The 14,745-nt window shown below is 38.8% G+C and overlaps 1 protein-coding gene across 4 annotated transcripts in view; it reads right to left on the bottom strand.

Annotated features, from left to right (window-relative positions):
- NGLY1 (N-glycanase 1) overlaps nucleotides 1-14,745 on the bottom strand; it is a 63,516-nt gene that overhangs the window by 42,312 nt on the left and 6,459 nt on the right. For all 4 annotated transcript variants that reach the window (XM_059162459.1, XM_059162456.1, XM_059162458.1 and 1 more), the window contains one exon: nucleotides 3,470-3,584. In XM_059162459.1, the coding sequence (XP_059018442.1) occupies nucleotides 3,470-3,584 (115 nt within the window). The remainder of the gene's footprint in view (nucleotides 1-3,469; nucleotides 3,585-14,745) is intronic.

Raw genomic sequence — 14,745 nt, 5'->3', positions numbered from 1 at the left:
GCTTTCAAAAGACACCATTAAGCTCCATATATTCATTTCCCATAAAATTTATAAAAACAAAACTATCATTTATTGTATTCATGTGTTCTAGGTGCTATGATAAACTTTTATGTATGTTATCTCAAGTAATTCTCACAACCATCCTGAAATGTAGGTATTAGGTTTACCCCTATTCTTTATATGAAATTATGAAAGCTCAGAAAAGTAAAATTATCTGCCTGATGCTACAGACTAATTGTTGGAGTAAACCTTGATCATTACATTAGAATTGACTACATCTTAGACTGAACAGGGCCCAAAAGCCATAAGCTTGTACTAATAATTGGAAGTATTGAGCAAAAAGTATTTCTACAGCAGTGATGGCATACATGATTAGCAAAAATTGGATCATAATGATTTCCCAACATTAGAAAGGAACCACCCCACATCTCTGATGAGGTTTCTCTTCAGAAATCAGGTATCTTGGCTGAAACCAAATATGGAGGTTTCCCATCTCATACTGTTAGTGCCGCAACACTGAGAGAGGCAGAAGACACCACGGGCTGAGGTAGAAATCCAGCATAACAGGTACCGGGATCTATGTTCAGTCCATACCTCAGAGAAGGCCCTGATAAGACAGAGATGCTACTTGTGCCTTGCTCCCTTCCCTTCTAGCTTTACAGAACCAGTTTTAAAAGAATGTATGATTATAGCTAAAGGCTATGTACCAAAAAGTTTCATCAACTACACTGTCTTTTCACAAAAAGACAAAATTAGAGGCTTAATGCAAAAGGACAAAATTACAGGCTTAATGCACTAGATCTAATAACAGTTTAAAAAATTAATGAGAATTCCAGTATTGAACAAAATCTGTATTTCTCAACATATTTTTGCGAAGACAATTTTCACTATCAGATGCTAAGCCAACCTGGATCTGCCCACTAAGTGCTGGTAATATCTTCCTGTCACCAAGACAACTAACTCCCGCCCCCCGCCATGGGACCTGGCGAGAATCACTTCACTCAGCAAGCTGGCTGAGTCACATATTCATGTGGATCCCAGTCTTTCTCAACCTCCTCAAAATCTTCACAAAGAATGTAGCCTCAGAGGCAAGTAGGCCCAAAAGTGCCCAAGATTTTAATATACAACGAACATTTTGGGACAGGTCTGAGATTCCTACTTCATTTTCAGCTTACTAAGTTTCTTTCTAATGGTAGAGTTCAGTTGCAGTTCCATTGGTTCCTTCTGCAACTTAGCCACACTGATAAAACATTTACTGCAGATGGGTCCTGCGGTGTGAAGTCTAATGACAATCAGAACCTTGAAGTATAAATTAGCCTGATCAAAACATGTTAATCTTTTCTGAAACTTGCTCCACTTGTGTCAAATACTACTCCAGCTCTCAGTGTGGCTTGTTACCTGGCAATGGTGTGACCAACCTTTGGGTCTGGCTGAGATGGGTTTTCTAGAATGCGGGATTTTGAGTCCTAAACCCAGGACAGCCCTAGGCAAACTGGGATGGTGGTCATCACACGCCGCACTCAAATATTTGTTGAATGAAACAACAAACATGATTCCACAGAATATGTGACATTTCAAAACTGAGAAATCAGTATAATTTCCAGTTGTCATTTACTAAATTTTTCTGTCATTTAACTCAAAAATCTGTATTTCCTTTAACGAAATCAGCAATGTTCTCAATTTTGCCTACTATACTTCAAAGTTCTTTATGTTCAGAGGTCTGTAACTAATAAGCAGATGACAACATAACTTCTATCTCTAGGTTGACCTTTCGTTTTGAGTTATGGACTCATATATTCAACTGCCTACTTTTTATCTCTACTTGAATGTTTAACAGTATATAGGTTATAATTATCCAAAAGAGAAGTAGTGATTTCTCCTGACATCTGCTACACACTCCAAGATGTCTCAATCTGAATTAATGGTACGTGCATCCATTTAGATGCTCAAACCCAAACCTAGTAGTATCCCTGATTCCTTCCTTTCCCTTGTACCCCACACTCATCAGCAAGTCCTGCAAGCTCTTCTTCAAAAAAAATTCTAAATGCCTCTACTTTTCCCCCATCTCCACTGCTATTAGTCTTTAATTCAACAAATGTTTTCTGAGTGCCTCAATGTGTTCTAGGAGCTAGCAACACAGGGGACAAAAAGACAAAAGGCTCTGCCCTCAGGGAACTTATACAAACCATTTTTGTTTCTCCTTTAGGCTGATAAAAGCTTTCTAACTGGTCTCCCTGCTTGATCCCTTGCCCCCATCCCAGAACATCCAGAACATTCTCTATACAGCCGCTAATGTAATCTTTTAAACATTCTTCCCTGCCTAAAACCTTCCTATGGTTTCCCATCTCACTTATAATGAAGACCAAGTCTATATCCCCATACCCTGGATTCTGCTGGCCTGTGTAGCTACTCTCTGTGCCAAAGCTAATCCTACTAGAAGTCTGTTGCACATCTGAATGCGTCTGTTTGAAGTACTCTTACCTGAGGGCTTCTTTTCATTTAGTTCCCAGCTCAAATATTATCTCCTGAGAGGCCATCCCTGACCACTCATTCTTACATAGCTGCTCACCTCTACAGCTGCTTTTTAGTTTATTAGCATGCCTTATTTTCTTTTTTGCACTCATCTTTGCTTTCACGTCTACTGTTGTCTAACCTATTAGAATCAGGCTTCATGTGAGATGGGATCATTTTCTCTAGTTCACTACTATACCCTTCAGGGCCTGAAACAGAATCTAGGGAGAAAAGCAGAGAGGCAGGAAGGAAAATACTTCTTATGGCAACTCAGCATATCTCTTTTTAACAATTTCTATAGCCTTGACATTTCTGACTGCTATGGATTGCTGTGCATCCACAACCTGGCTCAAAGTCTTTCAATAGTCCATAAACTAGAAATGGTTAAGCATATATACATAAAGAAAACTGACAATATTGATAACTTTCATTGTGTCATAAAATTAAGCTATGCCATAAGACTTGAGAAGATGAAAACACTGAACTTTTATTTTGACTAAAAAACAACAAAAAAAGTACTGACATTCTTCTCTTCTGTCACAGAAGAAATCCCTTACATGTGTCAACTTAACTCAGCTTTTCTGCATTTACTCTTTTCAATTCTTACTGGAGACAGGTGGTTAGACCATACTAGTATTTATGTATACTTACAAATCAGATTTTTGCCAAAAGTCTAAAGTGACCCACAATTTGGTCTTTGGGTTGTACGTCTGACCTTCCTGTTCTAAAAAATTAACACTTGAAAGAATTTTTCCTGGGGAGAGTTGTTATACTTTACTGTGATTTCATAATTATTTACTGTAACTTTTAAATATCTAATAGGTGAAGAAGTAATTAGTTCCACACATTTTCAAAATAATGTATTAATTTAAAAATATATCTTATTTAGATATTTATCCATCAACATTATAATAAATTCTTTATATGTGAACCAGGGAAAAGAAACCCTTTAACTTACCTCTTCAAAGCCCATTTCAAATAAACATTCAACGGCTCCTCTAACAGGTAAGAGTCTAGTAGAAAAAGCTGTGTTTCCAATCCGGATAGATCTATATTTTTCATCATTAGGGTTTCTGATTTAAATAAAAAAAAGTATGATTATATACAACAATTTACACGTTCCAAAGTGTTTTTGCACTCCTTTTTACATTTTATACTGGCTATACTGGCTACGAGGTAGTAAGGTTCCCAGCCTTAAAGAAAAAGGAAGCACAGTCCAGAAAAATAGCCAGATTTTGTGATTCTTACCTCAATATACAGTTACTACCACCTTACTGTTTAATTTCAGAGCTAATGATATTAATGCTTCCATAAGGGAAATCCATGCGACATGTTAATTCTATGCTGTTAAAGCCACATACCTTTATGAGTTTTTAGGTTGCTAAGAAAAAAAAATCTAGATAAGCTCCAGACATGGGTGCAAGTTTTGCCTATTTTGTTCTGATTGATCAATCAAGAATGGTGCCTGATGCATATAAATGGCAGTTAATAAATACTTATGAAATGAATGAATAAAAGAAACTAAGAAGCTTTACAAAAAAGGATCACAGTTCCTCACTTTACCCCTGACAAATACAAATCCAGCGGCTTAACCCACTGAGCCACCCAGGCGCCCCCAATGATTGTTTTTATACTAAGTTCTGCTTCAGCTCAAGATACATTTTTGTCAGAGCCAAAAATTAATTTTACCATGATTAAGATTTTGGTATCACATGGGATGAGACCAGCATATGAAAAACTTTGATATTTTTAATAACCTTGATAAATCAGAAAGGCTGTATTAAAAATAAAACAACAGAAAAAAATACAAGGTTAAGATAACCACAGTATTGGGGTACCTGGGTGGGACAGTCAGTTAAGCATCTGCCTTGGCTCAGGTCATGATCCTGAGGTCCTGGGATCGAGTCCTGAATTGGGTTCCCTGCTCAGTGGGGAGTCTGCTTCTCCCTTTCCCTGTGCCTTCCCTCCCCGCTCATGTTCTCTCAAATAAATAAATAAATAAAATAAAAAAAAAATAATGACACCATTTATTATACTTTTATTACACAATGGAACTTCAGAACATAATTTAGGATGGTGAAATTTTTTAAAATTTTATTTCTCTGTCAGAGAGAGAGGGAAAGAGAGAGACAGCATGCTCTCAAGGACAAGCAGGGGGAATGGCAGACAGAGGGAGAACCAGACTCCCTGCTGAGCAAGGAGTCCGATGCTGGACTTGATCACAAGACCCTGGGGGATCATGACCTGAGCCAAAGGCAGACACTTAGCTGAATGAGCCACCCAGGAATCCCGATGAGCAAATTTCATATCTGATACAAACTCCCTTGCAATAGTAGTGGCTTCCATTACCACTATTCTAAGAAGGATTCTGAGGTCTTGTCAGGGGTCCATAGGAAGGAGTGCTGAGGCCATCTGTCTGGGGTATGGAATGGTGATGATGGACAAATGCTAGCAACTGCTAGCAACCATTTAGCATTTTTGTCCTAATTTGTAGAAATTTCAACATATTTCACATTTGTTTTCTATCAAGCAACTCTCTATTGCCAAACTGTCATATATATATATAAATCTTTTTTAAACTTTTCTTTAATTTCAAAAACTGTACAAGTTTATTACAAAATACTCAGAGATAAAGGTCTAAAACAGTATTATTCAAAAGGTCCACAGACTGATGCCCACCTGTAAACTCCTTGTTAGTCATTCATGAGAAGTGCAGAAATTGAGACTACTCAGCAATTTTATAACAATTTGCCATGAAATTTTTATTGTACTTTACAAAGTTACAGAGCCACAAAAAATTGGAAATTAAAAATGAAAACACTGTTCTTCAACATGGATGGTTAAAAAACACAAAGAAAAATATATGTGCCACTCTTTTATTCTTTGTTTTAAATGAGAGTTTCTTAACCTTGGCATTATTGACATTTGAGGTCTTCATTGTAGGGACTGCCCTGAACACAGCAAGATACTTAGCATCCCTAGCATTTATGCCACATTATATCATAAGTGTGCCTCCTTTTCTTACCACTTAAAAAACATTAAACTATACAATATTCTTACTTTATCAAGGCCAGTTATAGATAAATGAAGCATGATATTCAACACATTTTACAGGGTCATAACCATCAGTACCACCAGGATGATAGAATGTACTGGTGCAAAACTGCCTGATTTTTTTTTAACCTATTTTTCCCCCAATAGCTCCCAGATTTTTACAAGATCAGTCTTTCTCTGGCTTTAATTTTATATTTTTTCCTCCCTTTTTCACCACTGTTTAAAAATTCTTATAAAACCTAGACTAGTGGGACGCCTGGGTGGCTCAGTTGGTTAAGCAGCTGCCTTCGGCTCAGGTCATGATCCCAGCGTCCTGGGATGGAGTCCCACATTGGGCTCCTAGCTCAGAGGGGAGCCTGCTTCTCCCTCTGCCTCTGCCTGCCATTCTGTCTGCCTGTGCTCGCTCTCTCCCCCTCTCTCTCTCTGATAAATAAATAAAATTTAAAAAAAAAAAAAACCTAGACTAGTTGATCTGATACAGCTTATTATTTTGATACATGTTTAAAAGTAACTCTTGATACAGCTTTTCTGGTCTAGTCTAGTCAGCAATTTTCTGTCTTTTAACATTATGGGCCTCACAATACCATTTATCTGTTTTTCTCACTAAAAAAATAATGCAAACAAAAGCAAACCAAAAAGACCAACAGTAATGTCTGGCTACCCAAATTCTATCTTCCTGTTTTTAAATATGCTGAGTACACCAGCCATAGCACTGAACATACAATAGTGCCAAAAGTTTGGAGACAGGTCAAGATGGCGGAGAAGTAGCAAGCTGAGACTGCTTCAGCTAGCCGGAGATCAGCTAGATAGCTTATCTAAAGATTGCAAACACCTGAAAATCCATCGGCAGATCGAAGAGAAGAAGAACAGCAATTCTGGAAACAGAAAAACAACCACTTTCTGAAAGGTAGGACCGGCGGAGAAGTGAATCCAAAGCGACGGGAAGATAGACCCCGGGGGGAGGGGCCGGCTCCCGGCAAGCGGCGGAGCAACCGCGCACAAAATCAGGACTTTTAAAAGTCTGTTCCGCGGAGGGACATCGCTCCAGAGGCTAAACCGGGGCGAAGCCCACGCGGGGTCAGCGTGGCCTCAGGTCCCGCAGGGTCACAGAAGGATCGGGGGTGTCTGAGTGTCGCAGAGCTTGCGGGTATTGGAACGGGAAAGCCGGCTACAGAGACAGAGCCGACAGTAAGCTCGCAGCTCCGTGTTACCTTGAACCGGTCGCAGGCTCGGTGAGCTCGGAGCGCGGCCGGAGGTCAGGCAGACGGGAGTAACTGGGCGCTGTTCTCTGAGGGTGCACTGGGGAGTGCGGCCCTGGGCTCTCGGCTCCTCCGGGCCGGAGACCAGGAGGCCGCCATTTGTATTCCCGTCCTCTGGAACTCTACGGAAAGCGCTCAGGGAACAAAAGCTCCTGAAAGCAAACCCGAGCGGATTACTCACCCCGGCCCCGGGTAAGGGCGGTGTAATTCCGCCTGGGGCAAAGACACTTGAGAATCACTACACCAGGCCCCTCCCCCAGAAGATCAACAAGAAATCCAGCCGAGACCAAGTTCACCTACCAAGGAGTGCGGTTTCAATACCAAGGAGAGCAGCAGAATTCCAGAGGAGGAGAAAGCCAAGCACGGAACTCATGGCTTTTTTCCTGTGATTTTTTTTAGTCTTGCAGTTAATTTAATTTTTTCTTCTTCATTTTTTTTTTTTTTTTCTCGCCTTCAGGTAAAATTTTATTTTTTATTTTATTTTTTTTTATTTATTTTTTATTTTTTATTTTTTTTAACTGTTACCTTTTTCTTTTTTAACGATTTTTTAATAGTTTATCTAATATATATATATATTTTTTTACATTTTTCTTAGGTGTTTTCTTTTTTAAAAAAAAAAATTCTTTTCTTTTCTTTTCTTTTTTTTTTTTTTTTTTTCTTTTTTCTTTCTTCCTTTTTGAACCTCTTTTTATCCCCTTTCTCCCCACTCACGATTTTGGATCTCTTCTAATTTGGCTAAAGCATATATTCCTGGGGTTGTTGCCACCCTTTTAGTATTTTATTTGCCCCTTCATTTACTCTTATCTGGACAAAATGACAAGACGTAAAAATTCACCACAAAAAAAAGAACAAGAGGCAGTACCGAAGGCTAGGGACCTAATCAATACAGACATCGGTAATATGTCAGATCTAGAGTTCAGAATGACAATTCTCAAGGTTCTAGCCGGGCTCGAAAAAGGCATGGAAGATATTAGAGAAACCCTCTCGAGAGATATAAAAGCCCTTTCTGGAGAAATAAAAGAACTAAAATCTAACCAAGTTGAAATCAAAAAAGCTATTAATGAGGTGCAATCAAAAATGGAGGCTCTCACTGCTAGGATAAATGAGGCAGAAGAAAGAATTAGTGATATAGAAGACCAAATGACAGAGAATAAAGAAGCTGATCAAAAGAGGGACAAACAGCTACTGGACCACGAGGGGAGAATTCGAGAAATAAGTGACACCATAAGACGAAACAACATTAGAATAATTGGGATTCCAGAAGAAGAAGAAAGTGAGAGGGGAGCAGAAGGTATACTGGAGAGAATTATTGGGGAGAATTTCCCCAATATGGCAAAGGGAACGAGCATCAAAATTCAGGAGGTTCAGAGAATGCCCCTCAAAATAAATAAGAATAGGCCCACACCCCGTCACATAATAGTAAAATTTACAAGTCTCAATGACAAAGAGAAAATCCTGAAAGCAGCCCGGGAAAAGAAGTCTGTAACATACAATGGTAAAAATATTAGATTGGCAGCTGACTTATCCACAGAGACCTGGCAGGCCAGAAAGAGCTGGCATGATATTTTCAGAGCACTAAACGAGAAAAACATGCAGCCAAGAATACTATATCCAGCTAGGCTATCATTGAAAATAGAAGGAGAGATTAAAAGCTTCCAGGACAAACAACAACTGAAAGAATTTGCAAATACCAAACCAGCTCTACAGGAAATATTGAAAGGGGTCCTCTAAGCAAAGAGAGAGCCTACAAGTGGTAGATCAGAAAGGAACAGAGACCATATACAGTAACAGTCACCTTACAGGCAATACAATGGCACTAAATTCATATCTCTCAATAGTTACCCTGAATGTGAATGGGCTAAATGCCCCTGTCAAAAGACACAGGGTATCAGAATGGATAAAAAAACAAAACCCATCTATATGTTGCCTCCAAGAAACACATTTTAAGCCCGAAGACACCTCCAGATTTAAAGTGAGGGGGTGGAAAAGAATTTACCATGCCAATGGACATCAGAAGAAAGCAGGAGTGGCAATCCTTATATCAGATCAATTAGATTTTAAGCCAAAGACTGTAATAAGAGATGAGGAAGGACACTATATCATACTCAAAGGGTCTGTCCAACAAGAAGATTTAACAATTTTAAATATCTATGCCCCCAACGTGGGAGCAGCCAACTATATAAACCAATTAATAACAAAATCAAAGAAACACATAAACAACAATACAATAATAGTAGGGGACTTTAATATTCCCCTCACTGAAATGGACAGGTCATCCAAGCAAAAGATCAGCAAGGAAATAAAGGCCTTAAATGACACACTGGACCAGATGGACATCACAGATATATTCAGAATATTTCATCCCAAAGCAACAGAATACACATTCTTCTCTAGTGCACATGGAACATTCTCCAGAATAGATCACATCCTCGGTCCTAAATCAGGACTCAACCGGTATCAAAAGATTGGGATCATTCCCTGCATATTTTCAGACCACAATGCTCTAAAGCTAGAACTCAACCACAAAAGGAAGTTTGGAAAGAACCCAAATACATGGAGACTAAACAGTATCCTTCTAAAGAATGAATGGGTCAACCGGGAAATTAAAGAAGAATTGAAAAAAATCATGGAAACAAATGATAATGAAAATACAACGGTTCAAAATCTGTGGGACACAACAAAGGCAGTCCTGAGAGGAAAATATATAGCGGTACAAGCCTTTCTCAAGAAACAAGAAAGGTCTCAGGTACACAACCTAACCCTACACCTAAAGGAGCTGGAGAAAGAACAAGAAAGAAACGCTAAGCCCAGCAGGAGAAGAGAAATCATAAAGATCAGAGCAGAAATCAATGAAATAGAAACCAAAAAAACAATAGAACAAATCAACGAAACTAGGAGCTGGTTCTTTGAAAGAATTAATAAAATTGATAAACCCCTGGCCCGACTTATCAAAAAGAAAAGAGAAAGGACCCAAATAAATAAAATCATGAATGAAAGAGGAGAGATCACAACTAACACCAAGGAAATACAAACTATTATAAGAACATACTATGAGCAACTCTACGGCAATAAATTTGACAATCTGGAAGAAATGGATGCATTCCTAGAAACATATAAACTACCACAACTGAACCATGAAGAAATAGAAAGCCTGAACAGACCCATAACCAGTAAGGAGATTGAAACAGTCATTAAAAATCTCCAAACAAACAAAAGCCCAGGGCCAGACGGCTTCCCGGGGGAATTCTACCAAACATTTAAAGAAGAACTAATTCCTATTCTCCTGAAACTGTTCCAAAAAATAGAAATGGAAGGAAAACTTCCAAACTCATTTTATGAGGCCAGCATCACCTTGACCCCAAAACCAGACAAGGATCCCACCAAAAAAGAGAGCTATAGACCGATATCCTTGATGAACACAGATGCGAAAATACTCAACAAAATACTAGCCAATCGGATTCAACAGTACATTAAAAAGATTATTCACCACGACCAAGTGGGATTTATTCCAGGGCTGCAAGGTTGGTTCAACATCCGCAAATCAGTCAATGTGATACAACACATCAATAAAAGTAAGAACAAGAACCATATGATACTCTCAATAGATGCTGAAAAAGCATTTGACAAAGTACAACATCCCTTCCTGATCAAAACTCTTCAAAGTGTAGGGATAGAGGGCACATACCTCAATATCATCAAAGCCATCTATGAAAAACCCACCGCAAATATCATTCTCAATGGAGAAAAACTGAAAGCTTTTCCGCTAAGGTCAGGAACACGGCAGGGATGTCCATTATCACCACTGCTATTCAACATCGTACTAGAGGTCCTAGCCTCAGCAATCAGACAACAAAAGGAAATTAAAGGCATCCAAATCGGCAAAGAAGAAGTCAAATTATCACTCTTCGCAGATGATATGATACTCTATGTGGAAAACCCAAAAGACTCCACTCCAAAACTGCTAGAACTTATACAGGAATTCAGTAAAGTGTCAGGATATAAAATCAATGCACAGAAATCAGTTGCATTTCTCTACACCAACAGCAAGACAGAAGAAAGAGATATTAAGGAGTCAATCCCATTTACAATTGCATCCAAAACCATAAGATACCTAGGAATAAACCTAACCAAAGAGACACAGAATCTATACTCAGAAAACTATAAAGTACTCATGAAAGAAATTGAGGAAGACACAAAGAAATGGAAAAATGTTCCATGCTCCTGGATTGGAAGAATAAATATTGTGAAAATGTCTATGCTACCTAAAGCAATCTACACATTTAATGCAATTCCTATCAAAGTACCATCCATCTTTTTCAAAGAAATGGAACAAATAATGCTAAAATTTATATGGAACCAGAAAAGACCTCGAATAGCCAAAGGGATATTGAAAAAGAAAGCCAACGTTGGTGGCATCACAATTCCGGACTTCAAGCTCTATTACAAAGCTGTCATCATCAAGACAGCATGGTACTGGCACAAAAACAGACACATAGATCAATGGAACAGAATAGAGAGCCCAGAAATAGACCCTCAACTCTATGGTCAACTAATCTTCGACAAAGCAGGAAAGAATGTCCAATGGAAAAAAGACAGCCTTTTCAATAAATGGTGCTGGGAAAATTGGACAGCCACATGCAGAAAAATGAAATTGGACCATTTCCTTACACCACACACAAAAATAGACTCAAAATGGATGAAGGACCTCAATGTACGAAAGGAGTCCATCAAAATCCTTGAGGAGAACACGGGCAGCAACCTCTTCGACCTCTGCCGCAGCAACATCTTCCTAGGAACAACGCAAAAGGCAAGGGAAGCAAGGGAAAAAATGAACTACTGGGATTTCATCAAGATCAAAAGCTTTTGCACAGCAAAGGAAACAGTTAACAAAATCAAAAGACAACTGACAGAATGGGAGAAGATATTTGCAAACGACATATCAGATAAAGGACTAGTGTCCAGAATCTATAAAGAACTTAGCAAACTCAACACCCAAAGAACAAATAATCCAATCAAGAAATGGGCAGAAGACATGAACAGACATTTCTGCAAAGAAGACATCCAGATGGCCAACAGACACATGAAAAAGTGCTCCATATCACTCGGCATCAGGGAAATACAAATCAAAACCACAATGAGATATCACCTCACACCAGACAGAATGGCTAAAATCAACAAGTCAGGAAATGACAGATGCTGGCGAGGATGCGGAGAAAGGGGAACCCTCCTACACTGTTGGTGGGAATGCAAGCTGGTGCAGCCACTCTGGAAAACAGCATGGAGGTTCCTCAAAATGTTGAAAATAGAACTGCCCTATGACCCAGCAATTGCACTATTGGGTATTTACCCTAAAGATACAAATGTAGTGATCCAAAGGGACACATGCACCCGAATGTTTATAGCAGCAATGTCCACAATAGCCAAACTATGGAAAGAACCTAGATGTCCATCAACAGATGAATGGATCAAGAAGATGTGGTATATATACACAATGGAATACTATGCAGCCATCAAAAGAAATGAAATCTTGCCATTTGCAACAACATGGATGGAACTAGAGCGTATCATGCTTAGCGAAATAAGTCAAGCAGAGAAAGACAACTATCATATGATCTCCCTGATATGAGGAAGTGGTGATGCAACATGGAGGCTTAAGTGGGTAGAAGAATAAATGAAACAAGATGGGATTGGGAGGGAGACAAACCATAAGTGACTCTTAATCTCACAAAACAAACTGAGGGATGCCGGGGGGAGGGGGTTGGGGAGAAGGGGGTGGGATTATGGACATTGGGGAGGGTATGTGATTTGGTGAGTGCTGTGAAGTGTGTAAACCTGGTGATTCACAGACCTGGGGATAAAAATATATGTATATAAAAAATATATGTTTATAAAAAATAAAAAATTAAAAAAAAAAAAAAAAAAAAAAAAAAAAAAAAAAAAAAAAAAAAAAAAAAAAAAAAAAAAAAGTTTGTCCTGAAGCCCTCAAAGGCAGAGGGAATTTGGCCATAAAGCCATCAGAGCTCAAATCCAACAGATCCCATTCCCTGCCTCTGGAAAAGTACAAACAAACACTTTCTAAATCTCTAGCTTCACAACATCATCCCCAAGTATCCACCATCCTTGAACTCGTTACTATTCTCCTTATCTGGCAGTGGGTAAAGTAGCCCTAAGGATCATGTTTATTTTTGCTTCATTTTCTTCTTTCATTAACTTAATTTCCTCTGTAGATTTTTCTCAAGTATTTTTTGCTGTAATAATTCAATGTGTTTTTTTCTACCTCTGCTGACCCTTAACTATTTCTGCAATTTGTAATATTTATCTTGCTTGTTTGCAATAATTTTTACCTTTTTTTTTTTTTTTTTTTTTTTTTGGTGTGTTTGTTGGACAATGTTAAAAAGAATGGGATCATGAAAGGGCAGCAAAATGTCCTGCACCTCACTACCACTTTGAATACATTTTGCTGTCTTTGTTTTTATTACTGAATGGTAGAAAAAAATCCATGCTTTTTACCTTCAAAGTCAGAACTGACTTTGGGGATCTGGGTGGCTCAGTCAGTTGAGGGTCAGGTTCTTAGTTTCGGCTCAGGTCATGATCTCAGGATCATGGGATCAAACCCTCAGGTCAGGCTCTGTGCTCAGCATGGGGTTTGCTTGTGATTCTTTTCCTGTTCCTCTCACTTCTAAATCCCACTCCCCCACCCCCTTCTCTCTAAAATAAACAAAAAAATAAAATCTTTTAAAAAAAAGATTTGTTTCTAAAAGACTTTATTTGAGAGAGAGTGAGAGCATACGCGCATGACTGCACATAAGCAGGCTCCCCGCTCGGTAGGGAGTCCAGATGCAGGGCTTGTTGAAGGGCTTGATCCCCTGACCCTGGGCTCATGACTTTAGCCAAAGGCAGACACTTAACTGCCTGAGCCACCCAGGCACCCAAAAAAGATCCTAAGACATGTTAACAGTAGGTTTCCCAGAGGTCACAGACTCAGAAAAAAGAAAACCTTCAATGTTTCTATTTTAGAATTTCAGAAATGCTGGTAATTAAATATATTTAGCCATTTACTGACCCTCTACCTCTTTAGAATTCATAATCTTAGAAAGGGTTTACATAAATAGAAATCTAGTACACAAGAGATCCTATAATCTTGTATTTATTACTAATCACAAAAGTTGATTTGCAGGCCATTTAGAAAATAGAAAATATTTCTAGTCCTTCCGAAAATCTATTCTTCTGTGATACATGTAAATTTTTCAAAAACATCTTTAGAACCATCTGGGAACCATCTCTGACTCTAACTCTACCACTCTATGTAGCTGACAAAAAGGGAACCACACACATAATCTAGCTTGTTCAACATGAAAAAAACTGAATAATCTCTTTTGCAACAATCCTATAATGCAGGCACTTTTCTTTCCTCTTAAAATTGAGGAAACTGGGGACGCCTGGGTGGCTCAGTTGGTTGAGCTGCTGCCTTTAGCTCAGGTCATGATCCCAGAGTTCAGGGATCAAGTCCCGCGTTGGGCTCCTTGGTTGGCGGGGAGCCTGCTTCTCTCTCTGCCTCTGCCTGCCACTCTGCCTGCTTGTATGCTCTCTCTCTTTGACAAATAAATAAATAAAATCTTAAAAAAAAAATTGAGGAAACTGAAACCCAGAGACTTTACATAAATTGCCTAGAGCCACATTTCTCTTAGGAAATGGCTGACTGGGATTCAAACCATTGGTCTGATTACAAAGCTTACATACTCTCCACGATATAATATACCAACAAACTCACCAATCCTCAATTAACTTCCCTCTCTCAATTTCTCTAGTTGTCAACAGTCACCTAGATTAGAAAGCTGAAGTTCTTTGAATTATTTTGTCTCCTCTACTCATTGTATTCTGTCATCAAGAACTGCCAATCCCTGCCTCTGATTGTTCTTTC

The sequence above is a fragment of the Mustela lutreola genome, chromosome 2 (assembly GCF_030435805.1).
Source record: "Mustela lutreola isolate mMusLut2 chromosome 2, mMusLut2.pri, whole genome shotgun sequence".
Taxonomy (NCBI): Eukaryota; Metazoa; Chordata; class Mammalia; order Carnivora; family Mustelidae; genus Mustela; species Mustela lutreola.
This window is presented reverse-complemented; position numbering and strand designations above follow the sequence as displayed.